A 12,981-nucleotide genomic window follows, 5' to 3' on the forward strand; every position below is an offset into this window, starting at 1 on the left:
TCACTGATGGGCTTAGCCTTGGCCAGTGGTGGGTCTGTCTTGGAGCCAGCTGGCTCTGGGTCTGGATCTATCAGACATGAGGAAAGCTTCTGTCAGCTTCTCACAGAAGTCACCCTCCTATAAAAACCTTGCAACACAAACCCAATACAACAACGAACTTAAGTACATTAAACAAGGTAAAAATGATTCAGTACATACATATATGAATTTTCCCAACCTAAAAAATGGCATCCAAACATACTGAGATAAGACAATGTATGGCAACTTTTCTAGTAGCCTGTTGCAGTGACCATGAAATGGTGGAACTCAAGATCCTTAGGGCAGTGAGGAGGGTGCACAGCAAGCTTGGATTTCAAGAGAGCGGATTTTGGCTGATTCAGGAACCTGCTTGGTAGAGTGCCGTGGGATAAAGCCCCAGAGTGCCCAAGAACACTGGTTGATATTCAAGGATTACCTCATCCAAGCTCAGGGGCCATGTATCCCAACAAAGAGGAAGTCAGGCAAAAGCAGTTGGAGGTCTGCATAGATGAACAAGCAGCTCCTGGATTAACTCAAACACAAAAAGGAAGTCTACAGAGGGTCGAAGCAAGGACAGGTAGCCTGGGAAGAATGCAAAGAGATTGTCAGAGCAATCAGGTATCAGGTTAGGAAAGCTAAAGCCCTGATAGAATTAAACCTGGCCAGGGATTTCAACAGCATTTCAATTGAGGCTATCAGAGAAAGGTGACAAGAGCTTGAGCAGGACAAGCCAAGAACAGCAACTAAACCTCTACAGAGCTAGGTGGAGAGGGTGTGCCGGATGCCCTGCTTAAGTTAATACCAACTTAGTTTACGTTAATTGTACGCTGTCATTACTTTATGTCACTTTCCACACGACAATAGTCTCTTCTCTGACCAATCCAACTATTTCATTTTGCCAGCTGACATGGCAAGCAAGCAATTCACAGATCTGAGGCACAATGCACAGGCACAAACCCAACTCGGGCACAAAACGCAGGTCCCAGCAATCTCTGGTTTTTCACACTTGTGAAGAGGCAGAAGTTCTTAACACTAGTGGAGTTGTAGTTTGAACAGAGAAGGTCAATGAATTTGGCTTTCATTAAGAGCCTTAATACTACCACTACCTAAATTTTGAATGCTTACCTTTGCTACTCTCATATTATATGAACTGCTTTCAGATTGTAATTGTAGTATTTATAGTATATATAATATTTACATTTTATCTGGCATTTGAAATTTTACATTAAACTAGTATAATCAATGTCTCAAGTTTTGTTCCTACTTTTATGCAAGAAAACAGGAAAAGGTAAAATTGGAGATATTATATCCATGCTCAGAATTATTTAATTTACTGTTGCAAGAGGTACTTTTAGTGATCAATCTGTTAGTATATATTTTTGATTCAAGATCAAAATAAAAGTAGAATGTTTGTCAGCTGGATCCTTGGCTGTTGCAATTAAATTCCAATAACTTCCAATAACTTTCCAGTAATTGATGTCTGTCAACTCTACAGATCTATCCTGAATTAATTTCCATGTCAGTTGGTGCTGAGATGTCAAGATAAGCTTCTGGGTTTCACACATATTAAAACTGAGAAAACCAGCAAAAAATGGAGAAAAGAATCAATAATCTTTTCAACATCTCCCTGAACGTTCCCTCTTGGAACAAAAGTCCTTTGTGTTAGTGCTAGGCGATGTCAAAAACAGTGGTCCCTTAGTGTATTCCTGGTGTACATTAACAAGAAAAACAGCCAGTTAAGTTTCTGTTTTTAAAGTACTTCAAAACTTGCTTATGAGATTTCTTTCCCCTCATACAACTGAAGAGGAGAGCTTTATCCTCTCTACCTATTTAGTAGGTAGGAAGCATAACTCTCTGGGAAACACAAAAGTACTTGAATTACTTTCTTTTAATCTACAATAACCTTTTGGAGCAACCATCCATGTGACCAATGAACATGTTTACTTAAACCTTTCTGGGTTTTGTGATATTGTTATCTACAGATGTGACTCCCCCAGCAATCAGTACAATGCCATAACCTGATTGTTTTCAAAATTTCATGAGCCAACTAACTTTAGCGACCTGAATTTCTTCTGTACCTGTTACATTATTAACAATTTCACCCTCTCCTTGTGGTGGAGAGGGAAGAAGAGAGAGAGGTTGTATGGTTGGATAAGCTTAATATTAGAACATCATTTGACTGTCACTGTTCCCTGGAGATCAAAAATTTCAGTCTAAGCGGTAGCAATCATAACAACTCGAGAACACGTAAAGGTTTGAGAGAACTATCTGGACAACATCTTTTGAAGAACACCTTTGAATACAACTGGGACAGCCTTCACAACAACCACTGTGCACTGATAAATACTTTGTGAAATAGCATATTCAAGTCTGACATGCATTGCTTTAGACACAAAGAGTTATAATGAGTGAAAACAAAAAATTGTTTTAGAAGAAAAAGAGCATTTGATATAAACACTCTGCTTAGCAACAACTCCAGTAGAAGAAACAGGACAAAGGAAAAAGCAGCCTTGACCCCAGTGACACACCTAGTCATCCTAGGTATAGATACCTTCCTCACCTTTACCAGATGAGTAGAAAAAGCACTAACTGCCCCCTCAGAAAGTTTATCAGTATTCCCTTTCCCTAATACACCCAATGGAAAATCAAGAAACTCTCTCTGTTTCAAAGTAACACAAGAAGATCCTGACTCTCTGTTATGCCTTTCATGCAGAGGTGGGTGTACCTGAGATGGGAAGCAAGCTCTGCTACTTCTAACCATCACAAGTAGCCTATTGCTAAAGGTATATGCACATTAGTTGTTCAAAGCCTAGTTTGTTGGGTGGTTTATTTAATTGTTTAAGTGAGACTAGAGTATATTTATTTAATTCTGATAACTGGTAACGTCAACAAGAAATCATTTGCCTTCTCTATGTACAGATGAATTTATATTCATTAGGAGTACTGGCACAGAATAAAACAATGTTCTATGGGCAGGAAATGCAGTATTTTCTTTTCTCCTCGTTTGTTGAAGCATAAAGATACAGATCTAGGGTGTGTAAACAGCTTACTACTCATTATGAAGATGTAACTTCATTAAACATCCTGGACATTTTAACAGAGAACATGTTTCATGCTATAGAAGGCCAAAATGTTCACTTAAGTACCTCAACATTGCCATAGCAAGCTACCACTGATTTCAGTCCAGAAATCAAATCCAATCAGACTTCATAAAGAAACTATTTTTTTTATTTTATAATAATATATTTAGAGCTAAACAAAAATGGAAATAGGGGCTGAACTGAAATAAATTGGAAGAAAATTACACCATTCTCTTCAGTAACACCTGAAAGGAATATTGTATTATAACCTCCTATTCTTTTACGGAAATATTTTAAAATGTGTAATTGTGGGAGGGGATTTTGATAAGAAGCCAAGGGAGTTAGGCCTTTGGCTGGGATCACATTTTATAATTGGAACACCTTCCAGACTTAGTCTCCTTCCCCTGCAGAAACAATAAACATCAGCAGAGACTGCTGAACTGAATCTTACCAGACATGTAGAAGGTAAAACTGTCCTATTTTACCCAAAGAAAGTCTTTTCTACACATCTCAGTATACTTTTTTTTTGGCTCCTTACTCGTGTGGCTCCCCCATCCCAATTATATCTCCCAGGTCCCTCTTTGCAAATTTCTCACTGAGCAGCAGTTTTTCTTCCATTTCTTATGATGAAGATTTTTTAATCCATCAGCTACCTTCATCCCCACAAACTGGAAGGAGGTCTAAGCTGAAGATGAACTGAGGGAAAATGTTTTGTGTATATCAAGTGCTGGACTGTGCATTGTTTTTGCCAAACCTAGCAGTTCTAAAAGAATGGTTTCATTAACTTTGAATACCTTTGTCCATCTTTTACTATACTAAAGGAAGGTCTATTGACCTTGGAAAGAGATAGAAATCTGCCCAGAGCAACTCATCCTACCTGTCTCCAATGCCAAGCTAAAAAGCATTAAGTGACATGAAGTAGCAATACTGTCCGTGTTAATCGTAGTATGCACTCGTTCCTGCCTTTGAAATGATAATCCAGTCAAACTGCAAAAAGTCAATATTCAGCAAAAAAAAGTCTGTTAAACCTTTACTGGCAAGCCTTATAGGCTTGATTCATTGCCTATTTCTCTAATTTGTAATTCTCCTAACTCTATGGATGTGAGTGGAATTAAACAGGAATGATACTGAAACAATGCGATCATAATCACAGGCCATAATCAATCTTTTTAGACCCATGAAGCTGGTATAAGGCTGGCTGTCTGGCTGAAATTACTCCTGATATTTTCTGTGAGAAGGCGACATCAGATGACACAGAGAATTGAGACACAGATTCCAAGGTTAAGCCCATCTCTAACAAATGTAGGATACAGCGCAGGTGAAGCTGGCTCAGCCTTACTCAGATGGATGTCCAGTGCCTGTCAGTGCCACTCAAAGGGGTTTCCATGGCATAAACTGAGTGACCATGTGAGAGTGCAGGACCCTTCAAGGTTATTATTCTGTTCTTTTTACAAGATTAGCTGCCCCAATAAGCACAGAGTGACTTCTTAATGCTGCGTCCCCACATATGAAATACTCCACATCTCCTCAGACTTCAGAAACTGGTGGGGGTTTTTGCCAACGATCCCTGGCATCCCTTATAGTGCTGAAAAACTTAGAACAGTTACTTGCATGCCATCTGCGTAACTGTAGAGCAACACCAAATTAAATTTGTTCCAGGACCTGCTATGTGTGGAGGAGGAGGAGTTGTGTTTTATTTGCGATCATGTTATGTTTCTTTATTAGAACGAACCTTAACAAAGTATGCGTACGTAAATGTATTTACTCCTCCCAAAATGCAAATACCATTGGCCAGTTTCTGAGGAAGGAAGAGCATCCTCTGTTTACCTGTTCATTTGCTAAAATCCCCCAAACCCCACCTTTCTACACTCTCTGAATCAATCTGGGACCGAAGCCAAAGTCACCTACTATATAAGAATGACAAAGCACAGGTGAACTACTGGTCCTGATCAACTTTAGACCCAACATCCTTGTGCCAAACTCCACTCAAGATGGGGTTTGGCAGGGGGATGTCGTTACCAGAATGGGCTTTCCTATTAGCACTGTGCTTTGTCCATCAGATAGGTAAGAAGTTGTCTTTTTTACTGGGAAAAGAAAAAATACTCTGTTTAGATCTAGTAATATATTTTAAACAACTATACACATTGATTCATTTAACAGATGGTGGCATTTAAACAAGATTTCTTTATATGTTTTCATTGAACATTTAATGTCTGTCTATTAACTGGACTGAGTTAATTTATTATTGCCTCAAACTTCTGTATTTAACTATGTTTTGAAAGTAGCCTTGAAGATCAAATCCAAAAGAACCATTATTCATGTCTTAAAATGTTGGGTTTTAAGTATCGCTTATGCCTTACAAAAGCATTTTATTCCTGTTGCATTTTTTATTAGGATTCATTATGAATGTTATGGGGTTTTTTAAATCTAAAACACTGCATTTTTCAGTTGCTAGATCAGACCACTGGTCAATCTTTTCCAGTATTTTATCACCTACCAGGGGGTAATATCAGATTCCTCAAGGTTTCTTGTAACTTCTTTTGCAAAAGAGACTAGGAATAAATATTCATATGGCAAGGATTTTTAGTAACTAATCGTGCCTTCATATTTATATATAAATTACAGATATTGAGTATGAGCAGGACGGGGAGATTTATCTGACACATACAGTCCATCATTTTGTATGGTTTTGTTTTCTCCTGTCAATATTATATCCATCAGGGCTGGTCTTGGCAGTTTTTACTAACATGGGTAATCCTGTTAAGTCAATGGAATCATTCAAATTGAAACTACTTGCATGAGTACAAGCTTGACAAGTCAGTCCCATTCATGTACAGTAATTTCTGCCCTGTCAGCTAACATTTTTAAATCTGCGGAGTGCCTGGGTAAATTTATCTTGCATATAATTTTCAAAACATTGAGAAGTGCAAGTATAATTTTAGGTTGCTTTATAGTTTGTGCAATAAATGCTAAAATACTGGCAAGTTGATTTGTATTGTACTTGAAAATACAAGTCATGTAGAGTATAAACTTATAGTTAGAGTTATGCAATGTCAGTCAAAAGCATCTTCAGCCATTCATTGAACAAGAAAGTTATTTCTCCTGTGCAGTGCTAATCTGCTAAGCTGCTTTGAAAAATGAGTGATGGTTAGACAGTGTCCAGCAAACACCTCTTTATTTGAATCACACCCATTGAAAATATTGTCCAGTGTCCTGACTAAAGAACACTGGTCCTATCCCATGCCATCTCCTCAAACATTTTGTGCCTGCCTTTATATTAACTTCTATAAATTGATCATAACAATAATTGCACATGTGGATTGGCAGCTGAATATAGGCTTAGCAAGATGCATCCAAATATTCTTAATAATTACGTTAGTTTCTAAATTATCAAATAGTAAATTATCTTAACTATTCTTACAACTGAGAGACACTTATTTTTATAATAGTCAACAACGTGACATTGTGTAATTGCTGAATAAACCAATGCAGCTAGAATTTCCTTGGGAATTACGTATTTGCTAAGTAAACAAAAGCCTTTCCTTGAGAAAAATTAACAGACCAAAATACATATATATATTGTTTTGTTCTGTTACAAAGGTTCCCACGCTAGAATAAACAAACCCTCTATGATTCTATACCTGTTGAGATTCTTAGAGATGTGTTGTGTGAGAGCAAACTTTGTCCTATTATTGAGACTTAAAAAGGTATTTCTCTCACCTGATAAGTATCAATTATAATGCTATGAATGCCTTTACTTACTGTTATTATCTATGATACACAAAACTGAGCAAGAAATGGCAAATGGTTAAGCTCTGTTCTGCATTACTTCTCTGTACATCACAAGCGGTCACACATAAAGTTAAACAGAAAAGAATTAAAAGCCTAGAGCTGAAAGAAACTGCAGACACTGCAGCAACTTCAGCTATGGTGGGGCTGCCCAGAACCCTCTCTTCCAAAGCCAGAAGTCTCTTGGAGTCCTCTTTTGGAGTGGGGGCTTGAATTCCTTCAAGCAGGCATTCTTCCCCAGCTCTGGGATCAAACACTAAATCTGCTTACATTGTTGATGAAGTTATATTAGAAAAACAATTTTTTTAAAAAAGGTGCTCCTGATCCAGTTCTTTTAAAGGCAAAGATAATTGTTCAGCTTTCATAGAGGTACATGGGCTGAGGTTCTTCAGTGGAGAAAATGCTCAGAAAGGAACGTAAGCACCAAAGGCAACTGAGGTTTATGGCACTTCCCCCTCTTCCACAGATTTGACTTCCAGTTCAGTGATATGGTTCTTATGGATCCAGTTCTAAGTCAGGCAACTCTTCTCGCCCATTGTATAAGGAGAAAAAAGGCTTAATTTAGGGCTAAATTACACAAGCAGTCCTGCTTTGACTGAGAAATTCTCTATAGACACCTACAGTGCTCATTCACATAATTCAGATAAGGATTCAGATATTAGTCATTTCATCGCTTAAATCCTGTGAGGATTTAGAGTTGGCAGGTTGTAGGTACATGTTAGTCAGTATGTTCCAAGCACAGTTATCGCATGCTGACTGTATTCAATCCTTCACAAAATGAAGTTGTAGCCCTTCAACTTTTACAGAAAATGCCTGCCATATTTACTCATAAAATACAAGAGCTTAGAGCACCAATCCAGGAGGTCAGAGTCAGTCTTTTTCTAGACTTCAAGGCATTCAGGTCAGAGTTTGTCATCTCTCAAAAGTCTTTGCCTCAGGTGGGGTAGCAAGAACCCTTGGTCAAATAGACTTACAGCATGATGCTGTAAGGTTTTCTGCAGAGAAAAGTGAGTTTGAACCATCTTCTTTGAGCCTGTTTCATTTTTTCTGATGTGATAATTGACTCTCCCCTTCATTTTACAGAGATGTATTTGGGTCTAAATGATTTGCTTTAGAAGTTCAGATACAGGACAGATACAGGACATTACTCTTAATATGCTTTTTACAATTTTTTCACAGGAGGTCAGATTGGAATCCAAATAGGAGGCAAATTCTCTGGGGGTCTTCTACAAAACCAAAATGGTACATTTATTTATACTGTATATTTGTACTTATTTACTACATCTATACTAAATACTAAAAATACCTAAAAAAAACTTCTTAGCATATTGTCAGTAGTGTCAAATAAAGAGAAATATGTATTAACAAGCCCCTCTCTCTCTCTCTCTCTCTAAGAATAGTAGTAGATTTATTATACACCAACTACTACACACACATGGAGTATGGTTATATTTGTATAATCACAGTTAACTAAGAAAACAGATGTGTGTTTGTAGAGGCTGTATGCCTATGTGCATGAACATGTATATATAAAAATCAAAGTGGAATATATATGCAGGATGTTTGGTTCCTTATAAACAAGGAAATGAGACCACTTTAGTCTGCTAAAATCAGTGGTTGATGTTGGGAAATCAAAAAGTCTATCATCATTGATTTTCACCATGTAATGATTTGTGACCATCCTGTACAACCAATTTCTGGTCATTTCAAAAGGTTTTCAGCCCCCTAACAGAAAAATATAAAACAAAGAGCAAATGTGATAATTAAGGTTTTTATTCCCTCCTTAGAAAGAGGAGGTGTAATAAGAAGGCAACTACACTTTTTGTACCAATAAGATGCTAATTTTGTACAGCTTAGCCCTTTGTATTGTTCAGTGTGTCTGAAGCACTCCAATATGCAGAGCTGTGAATTTCTGCCTTCCTAATGCAACAGAGATTTTTGTAAAAGAGTCAAAATTAAAATGTAGAAAATGCAGATCATCACAGCTGAAAGCAATATCTTATGATTTAACTATTCTGAGTTTGAATTTTAGTATGCACTTTTAACCTGACCCATAGCCTGTGGAACATAAACCAGGCATAACATTGTTTCATTGGATCTGGCATATTAACTGTCTAGTCCTTTCTAGGTCTATCCTAGTTGCAAATTTTGGTATTATTGTACTAGTTTTTGTTTTCTTTCTTTTTTTTTTCCTAGCTTCTCTCACAGTTTCAGCCAAGTTGAACATCATCCCATCAATGCTGACAAACCTAATAGTAACACGTAAGTAAAGGAAAGGAAGGTATTCAGCTAATGTTCAGTTTTAGGGGATATAGACAGAGAATCTAATACAAAGGGGGAAAGACACTGGTAAAGCAAGTCATTTATAGTTAAGAGGAGAAACAGGATGATTAAGAAATATAATACTAAACTGTCATCTTAGTTGAAATGTGGGTAACTAATTAAGATCTAACTGAACATAACAATAACCATTTATGGGGCATAGGAGTAACAGATATAAGGTGATGGATAAAGGAATACAAAGTATTATAATGCATAAGTAGAAAATTACAAATGGAGGTAAGCAGGCAAAAACTGTTCAATATACAAATGAAGCCTGGGAGAAGCTGATTTTCACCATGCTAATGCTGGGAATTTTAAGCCATTCTTTAACATCTACTTTTAATTCACAGCCTCAAATCCTGCTCACAATGGCCGTGTATGCAGCACTTGGGGCAACTTCCACTTCAAGACCTTTGATGGAGACATATTCTACTTCCCTGGGCTCTGTAATTATGTTTTTGCCTCCCATTGCAACGCTGCCTATGAGGACTTCAACATCCAGATTAGGCGTGAAGTGGTGGCAAATGCTCCAACAATCAACCAGATCACCATGAAGCTTGAAGGTGTAGTTGCTGAACTAACAAAGGGTGCTGTCATGATCAACAGCAATAGGTAAGTTTATTCTTAACACTTGTTTGGTAACCACAGACTTTTTTTCAAACTTACCAAGTACTTTGGTGTATCTGGGAAGAAACAATTATGTGTTCTTCAATAAATCTGACAATTTTACCAACATAAATAACAAATAAAATGCTATAAATTCCTACCACAGAAAATGAATTTTTCCTTGAAATATTACCTCAAAAATAAAATTTGGATGAAAAATCCTGAGAAGCTGATCCAAATTTAGATCTATATTTGATAGTGTTGGACCATCTTATTTTTCAATTGCTTTTCTAAAAAAAAAAGACATTATTTTAGAATCCTACAGATGCTGGATACCACAAGCTTATTAAACATCTGGATCAGAAATTAACTAGTATTTTTTCTGCCTTTTCCCAGAGTTCAGCTGCCATATAGTCAATCTGGCATTACGATAGAGAAAAGCAGCATTTACGTGAAAGTTGGCAGCAAAATCGGTGTTGTGTTATTATGGAATGAAGATGACAGCATCCTGGTAAGAACTATTCCTGGACCTCTCTACACCTTCAGAGATTAGAGCTAATCTTTGATTAGGCCAGTCCTTATCTCTTTAGGGGGTTACTGCTGCCTTCTTCTCTCATACTGTTGAGCAATTATTTCCTAGTAAAGATAGGCTTGCATCCAAGTAGTCCTAAAGAAAATTACATGGATTTATACCTAGTGGATAGCAGATGTCTGAGTAAAATAGGATGAAAAATCACTTTCTATATAATTAGCTATTGGTATTGTTATAGGGCCTAATTACTCCTTCAAATATATATATTTCTAGCAGAATTTCACTCTTCTAGGACTTCATTTTTGCTGAGGATTTGATTTTCTTCCTGAAGAATCAATAGAAAGAGGCTGAGAGCAGTATAGATACTACAGTGAAAACTGAAGTCTGTGTCAATAGCATCAATAGCTTAGACTCCACCTCGAAGGTCAAATCCAGGCCAGCTCTTTATTCTATCCTCCAGGTTTGAATTAAGTTGCTAAATAAAATACCACAGATCTGACAAAAAATACTTAGAGGCAGCAGGTGCAAGTCTTTTCTGTGGTCTTGAATATATTTTAGAATGTTTATACTAACTTCTGTGAACTTACTATCTGTCATTTTAGCTGGAATTGAATGAGAAATATGCCAATCAGACTTGTGGACTTTGCGGGGACTTCAATGGCCTTCCAATTTACAATGAGTTCTTTTCAAACAGTAAGTTTTTTAAACAAAAAAAATTGGCTTGCAGGGTCTCCAACATGCTTTTTTTGTTTTGTATTATTTTATCTCTGACATCATCAGCATTCCTCTTTCCTATCCTGTTAAATTGTTTACTCAGAACATATGATTCAATCTCTGTTTAAAGATATGTAGTACAGAGATCAGATCATGTGATTTAATACTTTAAGTGTAAATATAGTACTGGTGCTAACAACTGATTGCACATTTCTTGCATGCCATTGTTGTACACCATTTTGGTATATCTAATTAGCTAACTCCATAAAAATGATCGAGATTTTCACCAATAAGATAAATAATACAGAAATATATTCAATAAAACAAAAGGCAATTGAATTTTGTAAACAGTACATTTCTTGTTTCAGTTCTGTCTTAAAATTGGTATATCCACATTTCCCTGCTGAAATGCATAATCTTTGTAAGATCTTATCTTTATCTTTTTAAACAATCCCCAGTTTGAGCGTTTTCCTAAATCTTGTCTTACACCAGTCTCTGTTTTTCAAATCCCTATTTAGAATTTTTTTTTCTCTTCCCTACATGGACTCAATATAATCTGGAAAGAGTTTGTTATGTTTCTAGTAAAAATCTTGGTGTGCATCTAGACATAGTAGGCTGAGAATTGTTTTCTAATGTTTACTTTTTCCAGGGTGCTGTGCAAGGTAAATTGAGTCAGTGCTTCCTTTGGAAGAGGTGATGATCACATTAAAAGACTTAAGGGAACTAACTGCCTTGTCCAGTCTTGAGCTGAATTCTTTAGAGAAGAAAAAAATAACAGGCAGTTGCACTGAACAAAACCCCCCAACCTCCATTATTAAACTTCTTTTCTACAGATATTAGGATGTCTGCCTTGCAATTTGGAAATATGCACAAAATGGATGGGCCAACAGAACACTGTGAAGACCCCACTTCTGCCCTGCCATCTAATTGCTCTGATAATCTTGTAAGGATCTTTTTACTATTCTTGTATTTTTCTTTCAAATTTATCTATTCCCTTCTACAACTTCAGACAGGTCAACAGGAAAAGCCCTCAGGCGACCGTAATTTAAAGAGGGCGATAAGATTCTATTAAATAATAATTACATAAAGTAATAATACAAAAAAAAAAAAAAGCTTCTTGGCATTTACTGGATGTTCTTTACTTTTTTTTTCTCCAAAGGATGACATATGCCAGAAAACATTGACCAGCTCTGCATTTGCAGAATGTAATGACCTTGTTGATGTTAGAGAGTACATTACAGCTTGCCAAGATGACTTGTGCCGCTCTGAAGAATCTAAAAACGCCTCATGTATTTGTGACACCTTTGCTGAATACTCCCGGCAGTGTGCTCATGCTGGTGGGCAGCCCCTGAACTGGAGAACCTCAAAACTGTGCTGTAAGTATCACTGGAGACAGCCTTACTTCATACTCAAACCACTGCAGTAACTAACAAACAACAAGCTCTCAAATGATGCTGAGGATGCCTGAAAAGTTACAGGCCATTCAAGATTGTATTCTTCAGAGGATTCTGACGTACAAGTTCCAACATGAAGACTTAAAAAAGCTAAGGATTTTAATGCACACTGGATTAAACACTATAAACACTTACATGGATACTAATGGAAGTTGAAGTGTAATTTAATTAAATGGGACAGTAAATGAAGCAAATAAAGGAGAAACAAGAATAAAAAATGGGACAAGCTTGCTTGCTTGCTTGCTTGCTTGCTTGCTTGCTTGTATTCATGTTTCTCTCCTTTTCTCATGGTGGCTACAGCATTTCTTGTTTTCAATTATTAACTGATTGGGTCTTCACAGGTGTTTAGCTGGTTAAGCACTTATTTATCTCCTCTTGCTTGGTAGTGAGGAGTTTGCACTGATTTAAACGCATACTTGATTATTGCAGGGTAGCTGTTTATACTGTCACCTGCATTTGCTCCAAA

At 36.9% G+C, this 12,981-nt stretch overlaps 1 protein-coding gene across 1 annotated transcript in view; it reads left to right on the forward strand.

Moving 5' to 3' along the window:
• The first annotated feature begins 474 nt into the window (after nucleotides 1-474).
• The window catches only part of LOC103756049 (mucin-5AC-like), a 39,841-nt gene continuing 27,334 nt past the window's right edge, over nucleotides 475-12,981 (forward strand). Inside the window, exons 1-7 of the mRNA XM_029961025.1 lie at nucleotides 475-595; nucleotides 9,084-9,149; nucleotides 9,560-9,821; nucleotides 10,212-10,326; nucleotides 10,950-11,040; nucleotides 11,895-12,004; nucleotides 12,221-12,437. Coding sequence (XP_029816885.1) covers nucleotides 475-595; nucleotides 9,084-9,149; nucleotides 9,560-9,821; nucleotides 10,212-10,326; nucleotides 10,950-11,040; nucleotides 11,895-12,004; nucleotides 12,221-12,437 — 982 coding nt within the window. The remainder of the gene's footprint in view (nucleotides 596-9,083; nucleotides 9,150-9,559; nucleotides 9,822-10,211; nucleotides 10,327-10,949; nucleotides 11,041-11,894; nucleotides 12,005-12,220; nucleotides 12,438-12,981) is intronic.

Source organism: Manacus vitellinus, unplaced genomic scaffold (genome assembly GCF_001715985.3).
Source record: "Manacus vitellinus isolate BGI_N305 unplaced genomic scaffold, ASM171598v3 scaffold_30_pilon, whole genome shotgun sequence".
NCBI lineage: Eukaryota > Metazoa > Chordata > Aves > Passeriformes > Pipridae > Manacus > Manacus vitellinus.